The sequence below is a fragment of the Miscanthus floridulus genome, chromosome 12 (genome assembly GCF_019320115.1).
Source record: "Miscanthus floridulus cultivar M001 chromosome 12, ASM1932011v1, whole genome shotgun sequence".
Classification (NCBI taxonomy): Eukaryota; Viridiplantae; Streptophyta; class Magnoliopsida; order Poales; family Poaceae; genus Miscanthus; species Miscanthus floridulus.
The window spans coordinates 11,048,081-11,061,364 of NC_089591.1; the positions used below are offsets into that span (position 1 = coordinate 11,048,081).

General features: G+C 41.6%; 1 protein-coding gene across 1 annotated transcript; it reads right to left on the minus strand.

Annotated features, from left to right (window-relative positions):
- Window positions 1-12,197: 12,197 nt before the first annotated feature.
- On the minus strand, window positions 12,198-12,861 carry LOC136495543 (two-component response regulator ORR42-like). Its single transcript, XM_066491447.1, has 2 exons — window positions 12,724-12,861; window positions 12,198-12,383 (listed from the first exon to the last, which is right to left on the minus strand). Exons 1-2 carry the CDS (start codon window positions 12,859-12,861, stop codon window positions 12,198-12,200), a joined length of 324 nt encoding a protein of 107 aa, XP_066347544.1.
- Window positions 12,862-13,284: the final 423 nt, after the last annotated feature.

A 13,284-nucleotide genomic window follows, 5' to 3' on the forward strand; every position in this document is an offset into this window, starting at 1 on the left:
AGTTAGTGACACCTTCGAGTCGTAGCATCCTTATAATTAATTTAACCATGCAACATAATCATGCCTTCAGAAGAGGACTGGATGGAGTTTGATGCATGACCAAATGGATATTTTGATGACCTGTGGGTGACGGTACAAATTCCTACAAAAGAAAACAAAACTTGTTGCTATCTGTTGAGAAGTAAATGTAGGAGTTTTAATTAGAAGCTAGCTTTATTAAACCAAGCTTTGTTATGAATTTTATAAGAAAAAAACAAGCTTTGTTTGTAATTCTAGAAGGAAAAAAAAAGTTCCTGATTGTGGTTAGTTCATTACTTAATGTTACATGTTTGGATGTGGAGGAGGCAACACACCACCACAATCTTACTGAGAACTTTGTTGTAGGGCAATACCATCAAATACTCCATTGAGGACATTGAGCGCTTTTGTCCAAGAGTTAGGGACAACGACACGTGTAGCTTCTTAGACGTAAGATTCAAAATATTCTTTCAAACATATTATTAATATGTTAAATTATTTCAGTTAACATAATTTTATACAATAGACGCTGTCACGTCGGCTACACCGTGCGGCTGCTCATTGTGGTTGTAGGATAGCCATGACGCAAGATGTGCACGTTCCTTCCGTAGGCAGAGGAGGCTTAGATTTGTTTAGCCAAGCACCCACAGGGTCCATAGGCATCGCATACGAGGATGAGGACGAGGATGACAATGAGGTGGACTAGAGGCACGAGGAGCTTGGCCCATCTCAGCTCCAGGACGCTCCCTCGACTCAGCCTACACACCCTTCAGGCACTAGGCGACGCCGTCCACCTGACCCTTACACTCTAGGCACCTCTGCTCTTGGCCACAAGGGTAAGGGTAAGACTAGGAGACAGTGAGAGTTTGTGGTAGATGTTATTATGTACTATTATGGACTTTGTGGACTTTCATTATGAGCTATAGTGGACTGTATGGACTATTATTATCAACTATGAACTACTATGGACTATAATTATCGACTGTGTGGACTATTAATATGCTCATGTATATGGTTTTCAGATGAATGTGGCATATATTTGTATGTTTGAACATGTTGTATTGACGTTAAATATTCATCTCATATTTGTGTATGGATTGCATAAAAAAATATGGGAAATTTTGCCGAAATTTTCTACCTAAAGTACGTATTAATCAGCACCATCAGTTTTTTTGGTTCATTAAGTAGTCAATTTGTTTTTGGTTGAGATTATCTTTTCTTTCATGCAAAAGAACCAAAAATGATTATGTACCACATTGGTTGAGATTTTCACTTCTTTCCTTCCATTTTATGCAAAAGAACTAGACGTGATTACGTACATTGCATGCGTGTGAGCCAATCTTGCATGCGAGTGGCCGAGCACTGAGCCGCTGAGTAGCAGCAAAGTAGACTAGCGGGCAGGTACGTTTATGTCATCGTCTCCAACTGTAGTTAGTAAAATAATATAGCCTTTATAGTGATTTGTCATGTCATCGTCGAATAGACTATTCAGTGTCCTTCAAAATAGTGATTGAAGTCTGAAATTGAATATGCTTTTCAGTCATGGAATCTAGGCAAAAAAGCCTTTACAGTGATTTATCATGTCACCATCGAATAGACTTTTCAGTGTCCTTCGAAATAGTGATTGAAGTCTAAAATTGAATAGGCTTTTCAGTCATGGAATCTAGGGGAAATAGCCTTTACAGTGATTTGTCATGTCAATATTGAATAGACTTTTCAGTGTCCTTCAAAATAGTGATTGAAGTCTGAAATCAAATAGGCTTTTCAGTCATGGAATCTAGGGGAAATAACCTTTACAATAATTTGTCATGCCACTGTCAAATAGACTTTTTAGTGTTCTTTGAAATAGTGATTGAAGTCTGAAATCGAATAGGCTTTTCAGTCATGGAATCTGGGCTCTCCAATGTCCTACGATGTAGGCTTTTAGTGATTCTGAGTAAACTTTGTAGGAGCATTTATAGCACAATACAACGGCTAGCAAACCTACCTCCGCCTATATATATGCGTTCTAGGATGCATTGCTAACCAAAAGGAAAACCAAACTAGTATTTGGTTTGGTTGGAGTAGGAATGTCTAGAGGGTCATCTAGAGGAAAGGGTTTCAGGAGTGGGAGAGGAAAGGGGGGGATGAAGGGAACTCCTATTGTGTGGAAGGGGTCTCTTAGGACTGATTTATTTGAGGAACCAGTGTATCAGTTTCCCCCTGAGAGCAAGAGTGATTTCACTAAAGAGTGCCCTCTCAGAGGATACGATCATAGGAAGAAAGATTGGCCAAAATGCATGCATGGTGAGGACTGCTTAGTGCAGATGTTCACCAAGGGGATCGATGGAGGTCGTCACTTCTTCAAATGCCCACGAGCATGGGTAATTGCTATTACATTTTGTTTATTAAATATGTTTCTCGAATACCCTTACAACTCATGGGACATACTTATTGTAGTCTTCCAAGTCCGAAAAAAACTATGGGCTCACTAGGTGGGTCGATCCTCGACCAATTTATCTGTATCAGCATTACATCTATTACCTGCAGGACCAAATCTTTGATCTACAAAGGGAAGTTAGCAGTGGGTATAAGGAAGATAAAGATAATGACAACAACAATGGTGCAAGTTCATAAGAGGCACTCTTCAATGATCCATATTGCACCTACCCTAATCATAAGAACAAGAGGCCTCCATCGTCACACCCTGCCACCCACCACCACCAACAATGGGAGGCTACTATGGAGAAGGTGCAATACAATTAGCTATGTGGCCACACTACTAGGATGACCCTATCTTATTCACATGGCACATCCATGTGTTTGTTGTTTGGTTTAATTACCCAAGGCATGTTGGGTTTAGTCGAAGGAACTATGTACCCTTGTTTGGTACATGTTCTCACATACCATTTCTTGTGCTTGTTGTTTGCTTCAATTACCTAAGGCATGTTAGGTTTAGTTCAGGACCTCTGTACCCTAGTTCGGTACATGTTCTCACATGCTATTTCATGTGTTTTGTGTGTTGAATTATATAATGCCCTACTTCATTAGGTTTTGTTTGCAGCACGTGATCACATTTCGCTACGTCCACAATATTAAACTGAATATTATGACCACAAATAACGAAAACAACTACATAATGAAAAGTCCAATACTATGTCACATTAAACAACACAATAATACTAGAAGAACATGCCAAAAACTAAATAACGCAGTACATGACCTAAGCATGCCCATACTTAAAGTGCATTACATGACAACACAATGAAAAGTCCAACAGTAGACAACATTATTCATGAATAAACCATAGAACTAGCAAGTAATGAAGACTACTGATTGCAATGAGGCCACTTTCCCTTCCTCAGGGCATCGGGATTCTCCTCCATCGCTGCTTTTGCTTGGCGTGCACGCTCAAGCTTCTTCTCTCTCTCCTCCCTATACGTAGCAACACGCCTCCTTTCCTCCTCTTCCTTGTGCTCCTTTTTTGCAGCCTCCTCTCCGCATCTCTTCTCCATCATCTCCTTATTCTCTGCCTACCACCACAATAGTTCTGCATCAATTCCTTGTCTTCAGGCTTGATCTTAGTGTCGATCCACTGCTCAAAATCACAAAGCAATGGAGGGATCTGCAAAAAATGCAATTGTTACAAAACGAAAAAATCATGCAAGATGTCATATGACACAAACATCAATTCCTCACCATCTTGTTAATGTGGCGTTGATGAAGTGTAGGCACAAACGCAAAATTGGAATACATACAATACCTCTACCTATACATGTCCTCTTCATCGGACTTGGCTACCTTGCAAGGATCGCCGCAAAAGCACATGGGCACTAGAACACCACTAGGCAGAGGCAATGGGTCGAATGCATTTCCGGTCATCCGGCTATAACTACAATTTAGCCATTTTCAGTTCTAAGAACCAAAAGCAATTAACATTAAACCCTACACCTAGGGTTTCCCATTGATCCACAACAATGAACCCATAACATAACAACATGCGCTGAGGTTACCTTGGTTTGCTAGCTTTTCCACGCCTTGGCATCCTACGGTTGTATAATATAAATATTAAAATTGCATGAAACCCTAAGTGAAGACGATTCTTAAGTTGAAAAATCCGACTAATATATACCAAATCGATGTGAAAAAAAACTAGGAGGGAGCGAGGATACCTTGCACTCAAAGATTTACAGATCAAATCAAAGTTTCTAAGGTCCAATATGCCGATTTGTGGGGTAGGGCGAAGTGGGGAGAGAAAAAACCCAAGAGGGAGGAGAAAGAAGAGGAAGAAGGCTCACGTAGGAAGGTTGGGGCCAGGTTAAAACACCACCTCGGCACCATAGATCTTGGTGTTGTTCTCGATGCCAATAACCACGGCGCCAAGCTAGACACCAATATATATGGTGTCAAGATTGGCATCAAGATCTACTGCGCCAAGCTGCCTGCTAAGTCACCGCCATGTCTACGTCGAGCCCAAGACCTAGGCGCCAAAATCTATGGCGCCGAGACGTGTAAGCTCGGCGCCACCAACGATGCTATCGAGCTAAGGGTCTAGATTTTGAAATCATACCTCCAGGGACGTATTTGTGAAAAAAATTCAAAAAAGGGCTAAAAACAAAGAAAAAGCTTTTACCCTCTCTAGAACCTTACTGGAGTTGTTTGGACTCTAGTCGAGGTTCTCGAGTCTAGTCCAGATATTGACAGTGACCGTTGCGCATGGCAATGGTCAATCAAATTTGATTTGGACGCGTGGAGCTCACTGATTGGCTACGGTAGGGGTCGGACCATGGTTCGGACACCCCCGAGGAGGTAACAGCTATATGAGCCATTGGGGCTCTATAAATAGAACTTGGCTGGCTCTAGCTCATTCTCTTGGACATTTTAATCGTTGTTGCATCCTTAGTGAGCTAAGCCAAACCTCTCCCACTCATTCTCTTAATTTATTCATCCAAGTGAGTTGGGAGTGATCCAGAGTGCATTTACTTGGGGATCGTTCTAGCTGCAGTTTTTTTGTTACTCTTGGTGATTGCCGCCACCTAGGATGGCTTGGAGCAGTGGAGGAGTGTTAGCATGAGGTGGAGATTGTTCGTGGCCACACCGATCTTGATTGTGTGGGGTTCTTGGGCTTATTCCCCGGCAAAGCGCCAAAAGCCATTCTAGGGGAATGCTCGTGACTTGTGTACCCTCATCTTGAGTTGGTTCTTATGGCACATTTGTGTAATGCTTGGCTTGTGTATGTCAATTAGCGCATGAACCACCTGAGTGTTCATCACGAGGACGTAAGTTGCCAGGCAAGCAATGAACCTCGGGTTAAGTCCTTGCATCTTCATTGGTATTCTTGTTGATTTGACTCTTGCCAAGTTCGGTATACACCACTACTCCCTTGTATTTACTTTCATATACATATCTTTGTGTAGTTGTGGTTTAGTTAGCTTGCTAGTTGAGTAGCTAGTTGCTTTGTTAGTTGTAATTAGTTCTAGATAGCTCACTAGTTAGTATGTAGCAACTTAGCTTTCTTGTGTGTGAACTAGAGATCATAGCTATTAGAATTGGGTAGATGGCTTGCATCTTTTAGTTGAGCTAGAGCAAAAAACTTTACGCCGTTTAATTGACTAACAAAATTGCTCTAGTGATTTGCTAGAAATTTTCTTTGAGCTATTCACCCCCTCTAGCCTATTTAGGACATTTCACTTCTCTCACGAAATAGAATGGGACCAGACTTCTGCAATGAAAAAATGTTGGCTAAAATGTAAATTAAATGTACATGATGAAATGTCAGTCTCAGTACAGGACTCATCCAAGGACAATGGAATCACAATAGTGAAACTGATGTGTACAAATTTTTGTATGGAGCAAATCCAAGATCCAGATATTATTACAGTGATGGCAAAGCAATGTTTGAAGCTACAAAGGAAAGGAATACTGTGGAGAAGCTACAAAGCAAATCCAAGATCCAGATATTAATGCATAAGAATACTTTAGCAGATAACTTCTAAACAGCAATCAACAGGGCAAGCACATCTCGTTTGTACACTGAAGAAAAAAAAACTACATGTCTGAACAAAGGAAAGGCATGCATCAAAATACTTTAGCAGTTCGCTTTGCAGGAAAGTCTTTATATACCGTGATCTGATCCAACTGCTGCTGCTCTCATCCAGATCACAGAAAGTCAAATCGAGCACGTACAAGAACTCGCTCCCTACAGAGCATATAAGAAACTCTATTACGATGCGAAGAAGAGGTGCCAGTTTTCCGGAGGAGTAGGGCCCTGCGAGATACGCTGCGTTCCCAAGCCTTCTACTTCGTCGGGGATGGCCAGGTGAGCTCGGCCGCCATCCGCCATGGTGCCTGTGGTCCTCGTCGATGCGGCCTCTGCGATGCAGCGCTACCCTTCCTCGTGTATGTGGTGGCCGTGGCGTGGCTGACGGAGTCGTGCGCGAGGCGTACCGTGACGAGGAACCGCGCGCGCTCCTCCAGCCGGTGGCGGCCGGGAGGGCCCGCATGTTGTGCCCCTCCAGCGGATGAGGAATATTCTTTTTGTATAGTATCAAAGTTGGGAGTTTGGGAGAACTAAACAAGAGCTTGTTCTGAAATAGCAGACTAGCAGTTCAGGCAGCGCACTAGTTCTGGCGATGGCAGATAATAGGCCCTACTACTTAATCCCAGCAGGAATCGCCAAATACAACAGAAAGTTCTCAAAACCAACAAAAATCTTGCGTCAACAGTCTAGGGTATAATCTCCACTCGGTTCAGGCAAATAATCAACACCAGCAAGTAGTACCAATAAAAGATAGATACATAATTCCTCTCGATGAAGACGAACAGAAATCAAATACGACTATACGAGCTGTAGTAATATTAACGATAGACCATGGGATCAGCGTACAATAGATGATGCAAACCAAACCCTAGAATAATCCTTCCACCCATGGCCACATGCGAACCATGATCAGAAGTTGGGAAACTCTAGGAACTCTAGTATGCTCCCAGAAAGGCCTGATCACACACCAACACAAATCTAATGAGGGATCCGGGTCAGTCACCCAATTAGGGTTTTTTGAGCAGCGGCTCGATGAGAATACCCCACAAATAAAACTGGTCTAATCTTGTACAGGGGCCACTACAAAAAATACCCCACTAATCTCGTCGCCATAGAACCTAGAGGTGAGAGGATAAGGGAGCTGTGGTGGGAGAGGTTAAGATTGGGAATGTTTTAGAGGCAGGGGCGGTTTTGAGGTCTATTGCCGCGCAGGCGTGCTAAAGTGAATAGTGCAGAGGGACAAAAACTTAGACGCGGGGTGCGGTGGATCTGTGACATCCAACCACAATGATAACTTAACCAATCATCATAGATATAGCACCTTAGAAATGAACCATCACAGACTGACAACATTTCATGATGATTTGTTAGGTGGTCACCGGTGAACCATCATGTATAAGGGTATTTCTTGTAGTGGGCTGCGGCGCAAGGTTAAAGGCATGCAGGCCACCCAACGCACGCTGCTGGAACCAGACTCGGACTCACTAGGACCTGACAAAAACATGACCTGACTAACCAAATACAAAGAAGCACGTATACTTCTCTACGTGATGGACTCTAGTCCAGGGATAAAATAAAAGACCATGTAGTCTAAACTAGATAGCAGCTCACCATACAAGTATATTAATATAAATACTCCGGCCATGATGCAAATTACGTTGGAAACTCCTCGCGGACATCTGCAAATTACGTTGGAAAGTCCTCATGGACATCCACATTTATAGAACCAATGCTGACATTTTTTTCTCGCTTGCTTTTTCTCCTCTTTTGCAAATAATAATGCACCTCTAAAATATATATTTGATGATGAGCCAGCAGTAGTAAATTTGTCCATGTTCTCGCTATATTTCTCATCAAAAATAAATTCTCCAAATTTAAGACCCGAGAATATCAAAGAATTATCAGCCGCTATATTTGAATTGTCGCTAGGCATGTCTGCATGAACATCTTGCAGAGTCATGGACTCATCAAGGTTGGTCCTGGCGTGCACGACGCACTCAGGCCTCAGGAAGTCAGGAGTGTAGCTGAGAAGGAGGGAGTGAAGAGTGACGACCTTTAGGTTTTGGTCTATTTTAAACAAGTTCATTTTAGATGGACAAATCTCAGCCGTCTATTGAGATGGATGGCTAATATCTCTCAGCTATTAGGTTTTCTCTTGTGAGGGGCCGAAGGAACCGCTAAGTGGGCTACGTTGAGTTTTACAATTTCTAGAATTTAGTTTTGATTTGCCATTTTCATCGGTTATTTATTTAGTCAATGCTTTAACTCTAACTTGAACTATACAACTTGTCAAACAATGTCCAAAAGTTGGAAAAAATATATGTAAAAAGACATTCAATTTGAGCTCACATCCTAAAAATTGATGGAAAATTAAATGTTTTGTTAGACATTACTCGAACTTCTATTTTGGTGACTCCGACAAAAAAATAAATATCATAAAATGGTCTGAAAATCCTAAGAATTGGTAAGGGGCATAATATGAGTGTATAAGCTTGCCATAAAATTTTTAAATCGTTTTAATAAAGTGAAACTATACGTTGTTCACAAATTGATACATCCCTCAAATAGTTTCATATTACTAAGCAAGAGATGTACCATTTGTGAGCAATGGATAGTAAATTGGTTTCAAAAACTTTGAAACCTCCACACAAAAGTATGTATGTATCCTATTTCATATGGGGAAAGTTTAGAGTATAAAAGACATTTTTTGAAAAGTTGCTTCACAATGTGCTTTCTATATATACATAAGAATGGAAAACAAGCCATATACAATAGAACTAAAAAAAATAATTTGCATCCAAACAAATGCTCCCGGTTGGTAGATCATGATTTTAGAAAATTTAGGAAAAAAAACATTTCATTTGGAGTTAGCCTAAGGGAGAAAGACTTGTTAGAAATTTTGACTACAGATTAAAAAGAAAAAAAAGCTTGTGGTCATGTTCTTGATTTTCCAGTATTTAAGCAATGAAATGGTCATGTTCGAATGACATGTGGGGTCGGAGCATTAGTATATACGGTGTATTGGTGTTTTATTTTTTTTAAAAAAAAAATTGACGTTTATGATATCATCCTGACTTTGTTTCTGCATGACTCTGAGAATATCTACGCATATATATGCATATGCACTAAAAGAGTACAGGCGCAGTGATAAGTTTTGTTTTTCTCATTTGCAAGGTGCTGGGTTCGATCCCGACCTAACACAATTTTTGACCAAACTTCTTCTCTACATAGATACCATTAAAAAATGTTGAGCTTCTAAGGGGCTTTTATTTTCCACAAGAGTTTATTTAAATTGGACACCTCTAAATGGATTAGGCATGATAATGTGATTTCTATCAAGAATTGTCCATCTGGAGTTAGGTTCCAGCAAAATACATCAGGCTCATGTCCTAATGTGATGTTATCAATGTGTGGTAACAAATTGTTCCATGCTACTAACTTGGGATAAAGCTGTATTACCCAGCCATTTATCCTCTTAAAATGGAACTTGTGATCCATCTTTCACAATGAATGACCCAAATCGAAGGAAATCATGCTTAACTTTCATAAGTCTGACCAGAAATTTAAGTCTCCAACTTTCTAATCAGCTTGTGCTAAAGGCTTAGAACCAAGGTACTTATTTCGAAAACCAATTGCTAACAGGTGTCATCCGATGTGAGAAGCTTGAATAACCATTTGCTAAGCAATGTTGTGTTTTTTATATCTAGGCTGTGTATACCAAGACTGCCTTGGTCTTTTGGTTGGTATAAGACACTCCGTCTTTTGGTTGGTATAAGACACTCCGCTTACCAAGGTGATATTTCTTTATTTGTTAACACAATATTTGAGGGCAAAAATGGACTTTACACTTCGAGGGCACTATTGTCTTTATAATTCTCTTGAGCGTAAATCTTAGTGAAGGGCCGGATAGTCGACCAGAGGGAGGGAGAATGGGAGCAAGTTAAAAAATTCAACCCAACAGCCTCTCTATTCTAATTGTCAGAGTCACACGTACCAACTCGTGATATGTTGATCTAGGAACAATTAGGAATTTCTCAATGTTGCGGAAGCAAAGATAGAAGCACTCAAAAGACATGCAGCTCACAATCAAACAAGTCGAATAAACCAAGCTTTCAAAAAGATTGCTGCGCAAAAAGCAAATGTCCTTAACCGTGATTACTACTCTAAGCAAAATGAAGCAATTTAATGCTTCAATGATGAGCTAATGATTACTTGAAGTAGTAATTCACTGTTGCAAGAAAAAGACATTCGCCCATACCAGAACCATGCTGAAACATCTGAACAAAATAGATTAGACTTGCAACTTGTTGCAGCAGCACGTGAACTGAAGAGCAACTGCTCTCAACAGAGCGCAACGACCAAGCTGCTGAATAAGACAAGCTGTGGGACTCGCACGCAGCCTGATGGTCCGATGGTGTCACGAAATTTAGCATCGGACTTGCAGCAGCAGGAACAGATCAAAAATAGAGCAACAGTAGAAACGCACCGTCCCAACGGTAGCAGAGAGGGAGCGTCGGACCAAACCTTGCGCAAAAGCGATTAACAGCAGACGCAGCTTGAAGCAGGATCCTCGAGACAAAACAGCAAGCTGACATTTTGGACACGGCTTCACATGATCATCCGGCATCCATCTCAACCAGAGACCACACCCAACGATCAAGATTGAGATTAAATTCAGATAAAATGAGACACCCTAGAAAGGGAGAATTTTGGAAAAAAATCATTGAATCGAGGTGCCCGTGAAAAGATTCAATAAATTGGTGATTGGGATATCTCCTCACATGCCCTAGCACTGATTTTCGCCAAAAATCCGCTCCAAAATCGCAGCCAAAAGTTAAGCACGAATTTTCCCACCAAAATCCTCCGAAAATCCAGAAAAAAGAAAAACAAGAAGAGAACCAGATGAACTCGAAATTCAGAGGAATGATTGCTCTATTTTATTCTTGAACGAGGTCAGGCTCTTTGCCAAGTTGCACAGACAGAGGTTTCAATCTCTCTCGCACTGTGGATCTCTCTCAGTTGCCAACTACATAACAGAGAATGCAGCCTCTATCATATTTATAGAGCTATTACATATTCCCAACACGCCCTTAGGTATTTTATCTTAACCTCATAATCCCAGAGGCATAATGGTCTCACTTGAGATCGAAGCATCCGATGGCCATGGGCTTTTTCACGACTTTGTTTTTGTCTCGACGCAAGCTTCGTGATGACGCCATATGCCTCCTCTTGTTCCGGCGGGAACACCAACCGGGTTTTGAGGCCCAAACCCGAAAAACGTCTGGCCATTGGTTTTGAGGCTCAAACTACCAAACCACCTAAAGAAGCGTATCCGCTATGCCTCCTCCACGATCTCGACATGTGTCACCGTCGTCCTCAACCACCTGATAACCAAGTCCTATAGCACTCTACTTGACATTGGTCAACCGCCAGTCTTGAGTTGGTCATCATGGTCAACTCCTCTACATGTACTCTTGCTTGTTGATGCTCCCCAAGTGTCAGCCACCATGATTTGTCTTCCAAGCCGGCCCCTCAGTCCAAGCCTCACATCCGTCCTTCACCGCATCTTGTCCATCGGCACGGCACGTCTATACTTGACCTTCGCTATGTCTATCGATCATCCTATGCACCACACCTACACACTAACATAGACAAGAGACATGTTGCACACGCATACTCACACCATGGTTAGTCCTGATGATCATCTCCCTGACAATCACTCACCACAAACTCGACATACAAGGGCACATACCAACCATATGTTCGCACCTAGTCATATCTTGATCGCTTTCTTAGCAGGCTCCATCTTGGCAAAGCTTCTGGTCTCGTCCGGATCGCTTGTGCAATCTACCTTTGGAGGGGCTTCGCCTGAAGCTCCGAGCGTTCACCTGAAAGACAAGAGATAAAGGCATGGAAACAAGGAGCCACGCTACCTAATTCGTGAAGCGGACCCCAACATAACCCATCAAACGATAACGATCAGATTGTCTTAAAACATAAATTAATTATCATAGAATGTATCCATATTTGTCCAAAACTATTACAACTTGCAGAGTTCTCTCGCCCCAACATAGCATAACTGCAATAATAACCGATAATATACCATCAAATTCAAATAATAATCCAGAAGCAAATATTATGTTGTTGCTACAAGCTGTTGCTAGCTGCTCATGTTCTTCTTGTTAATGACCACCTCCAGCATAGCCTCTAGAGTCTCAAGCTTCACTGGTTTGGGCACAAACACATCAGCACCAGCTTGCATGAATGCCTCCCAGCCACTAAAATCTGCCGAGACCCCAACAATCTTCACCGTAGTAGCTCCCATGGCACGGATCTTGCCCACAGCCTGCCAAACAATCCAGCAAGAAATTAAAATTTTTTCAGTTATAAGTCTGACTTTCATTTTTTATGATGCCAAAGTTTACATTATATTACTAGGACAATCAAAAGTCTACCGTAAAAAATAACAAAATTGATTCGTTAGCTTCATATGCGCTACATGTTTTTTTGTTATACTATGACATAATACAACAAGTGAAATAGCTGATAAGTAATACTAGTAAGTTGAAATGCTAGAAGATATTTTTTTCTATAAGTTCTGGAGAAACTTGTGAATAATGTTCACAAAAGAATAACAGGAAATAAATATAAATCTACTATATCTCAAGTTGAAATATATACCGTACCTTAGGACCCGACATTATGGGCATATCCTTATCCAAGAAAACAATGTCAAATGTTTTCCCTTCAACGAAAAGGTCAACCGCTTCTTTCCCATTCTCAACAGCAGTAGCCTCGCAGTTAAGTTTGTGCAACATATGCATGAGAATCACACAATCAACTTTGATATCCTCGATAACTAATGCCCTTGGGGCAGACCCTTGGTTCCTGGCACTACGTAAAAAACAATTTTTTAGCAACGGGACGAATTATTTGTAGGGGCGGCTGGTGATGGAGCCGCCCCTACAGTGGCTTGCTCGGGAGGCCAGACACCAGCCGCCCCTACAAATAGAACAGCAGAGGCCGCTGGTGATACGAAGCCGTCCCTATAAATGGGCTCTGATTTGTAGGGGTGGCTCACTCACCAGCCACCCCTGGCGTTGCTATTTAGTAGGGGCGGCTGGTGATTGAGCCGCACCTACAAATGCCCCTCGTATAAATACCTCCGATTTGTAGGGGCGGCTCAATCACCAGCCGCCCCTACAAATGACCCACATATAAAACAATTGCAGCACCTTTTTCCTCCT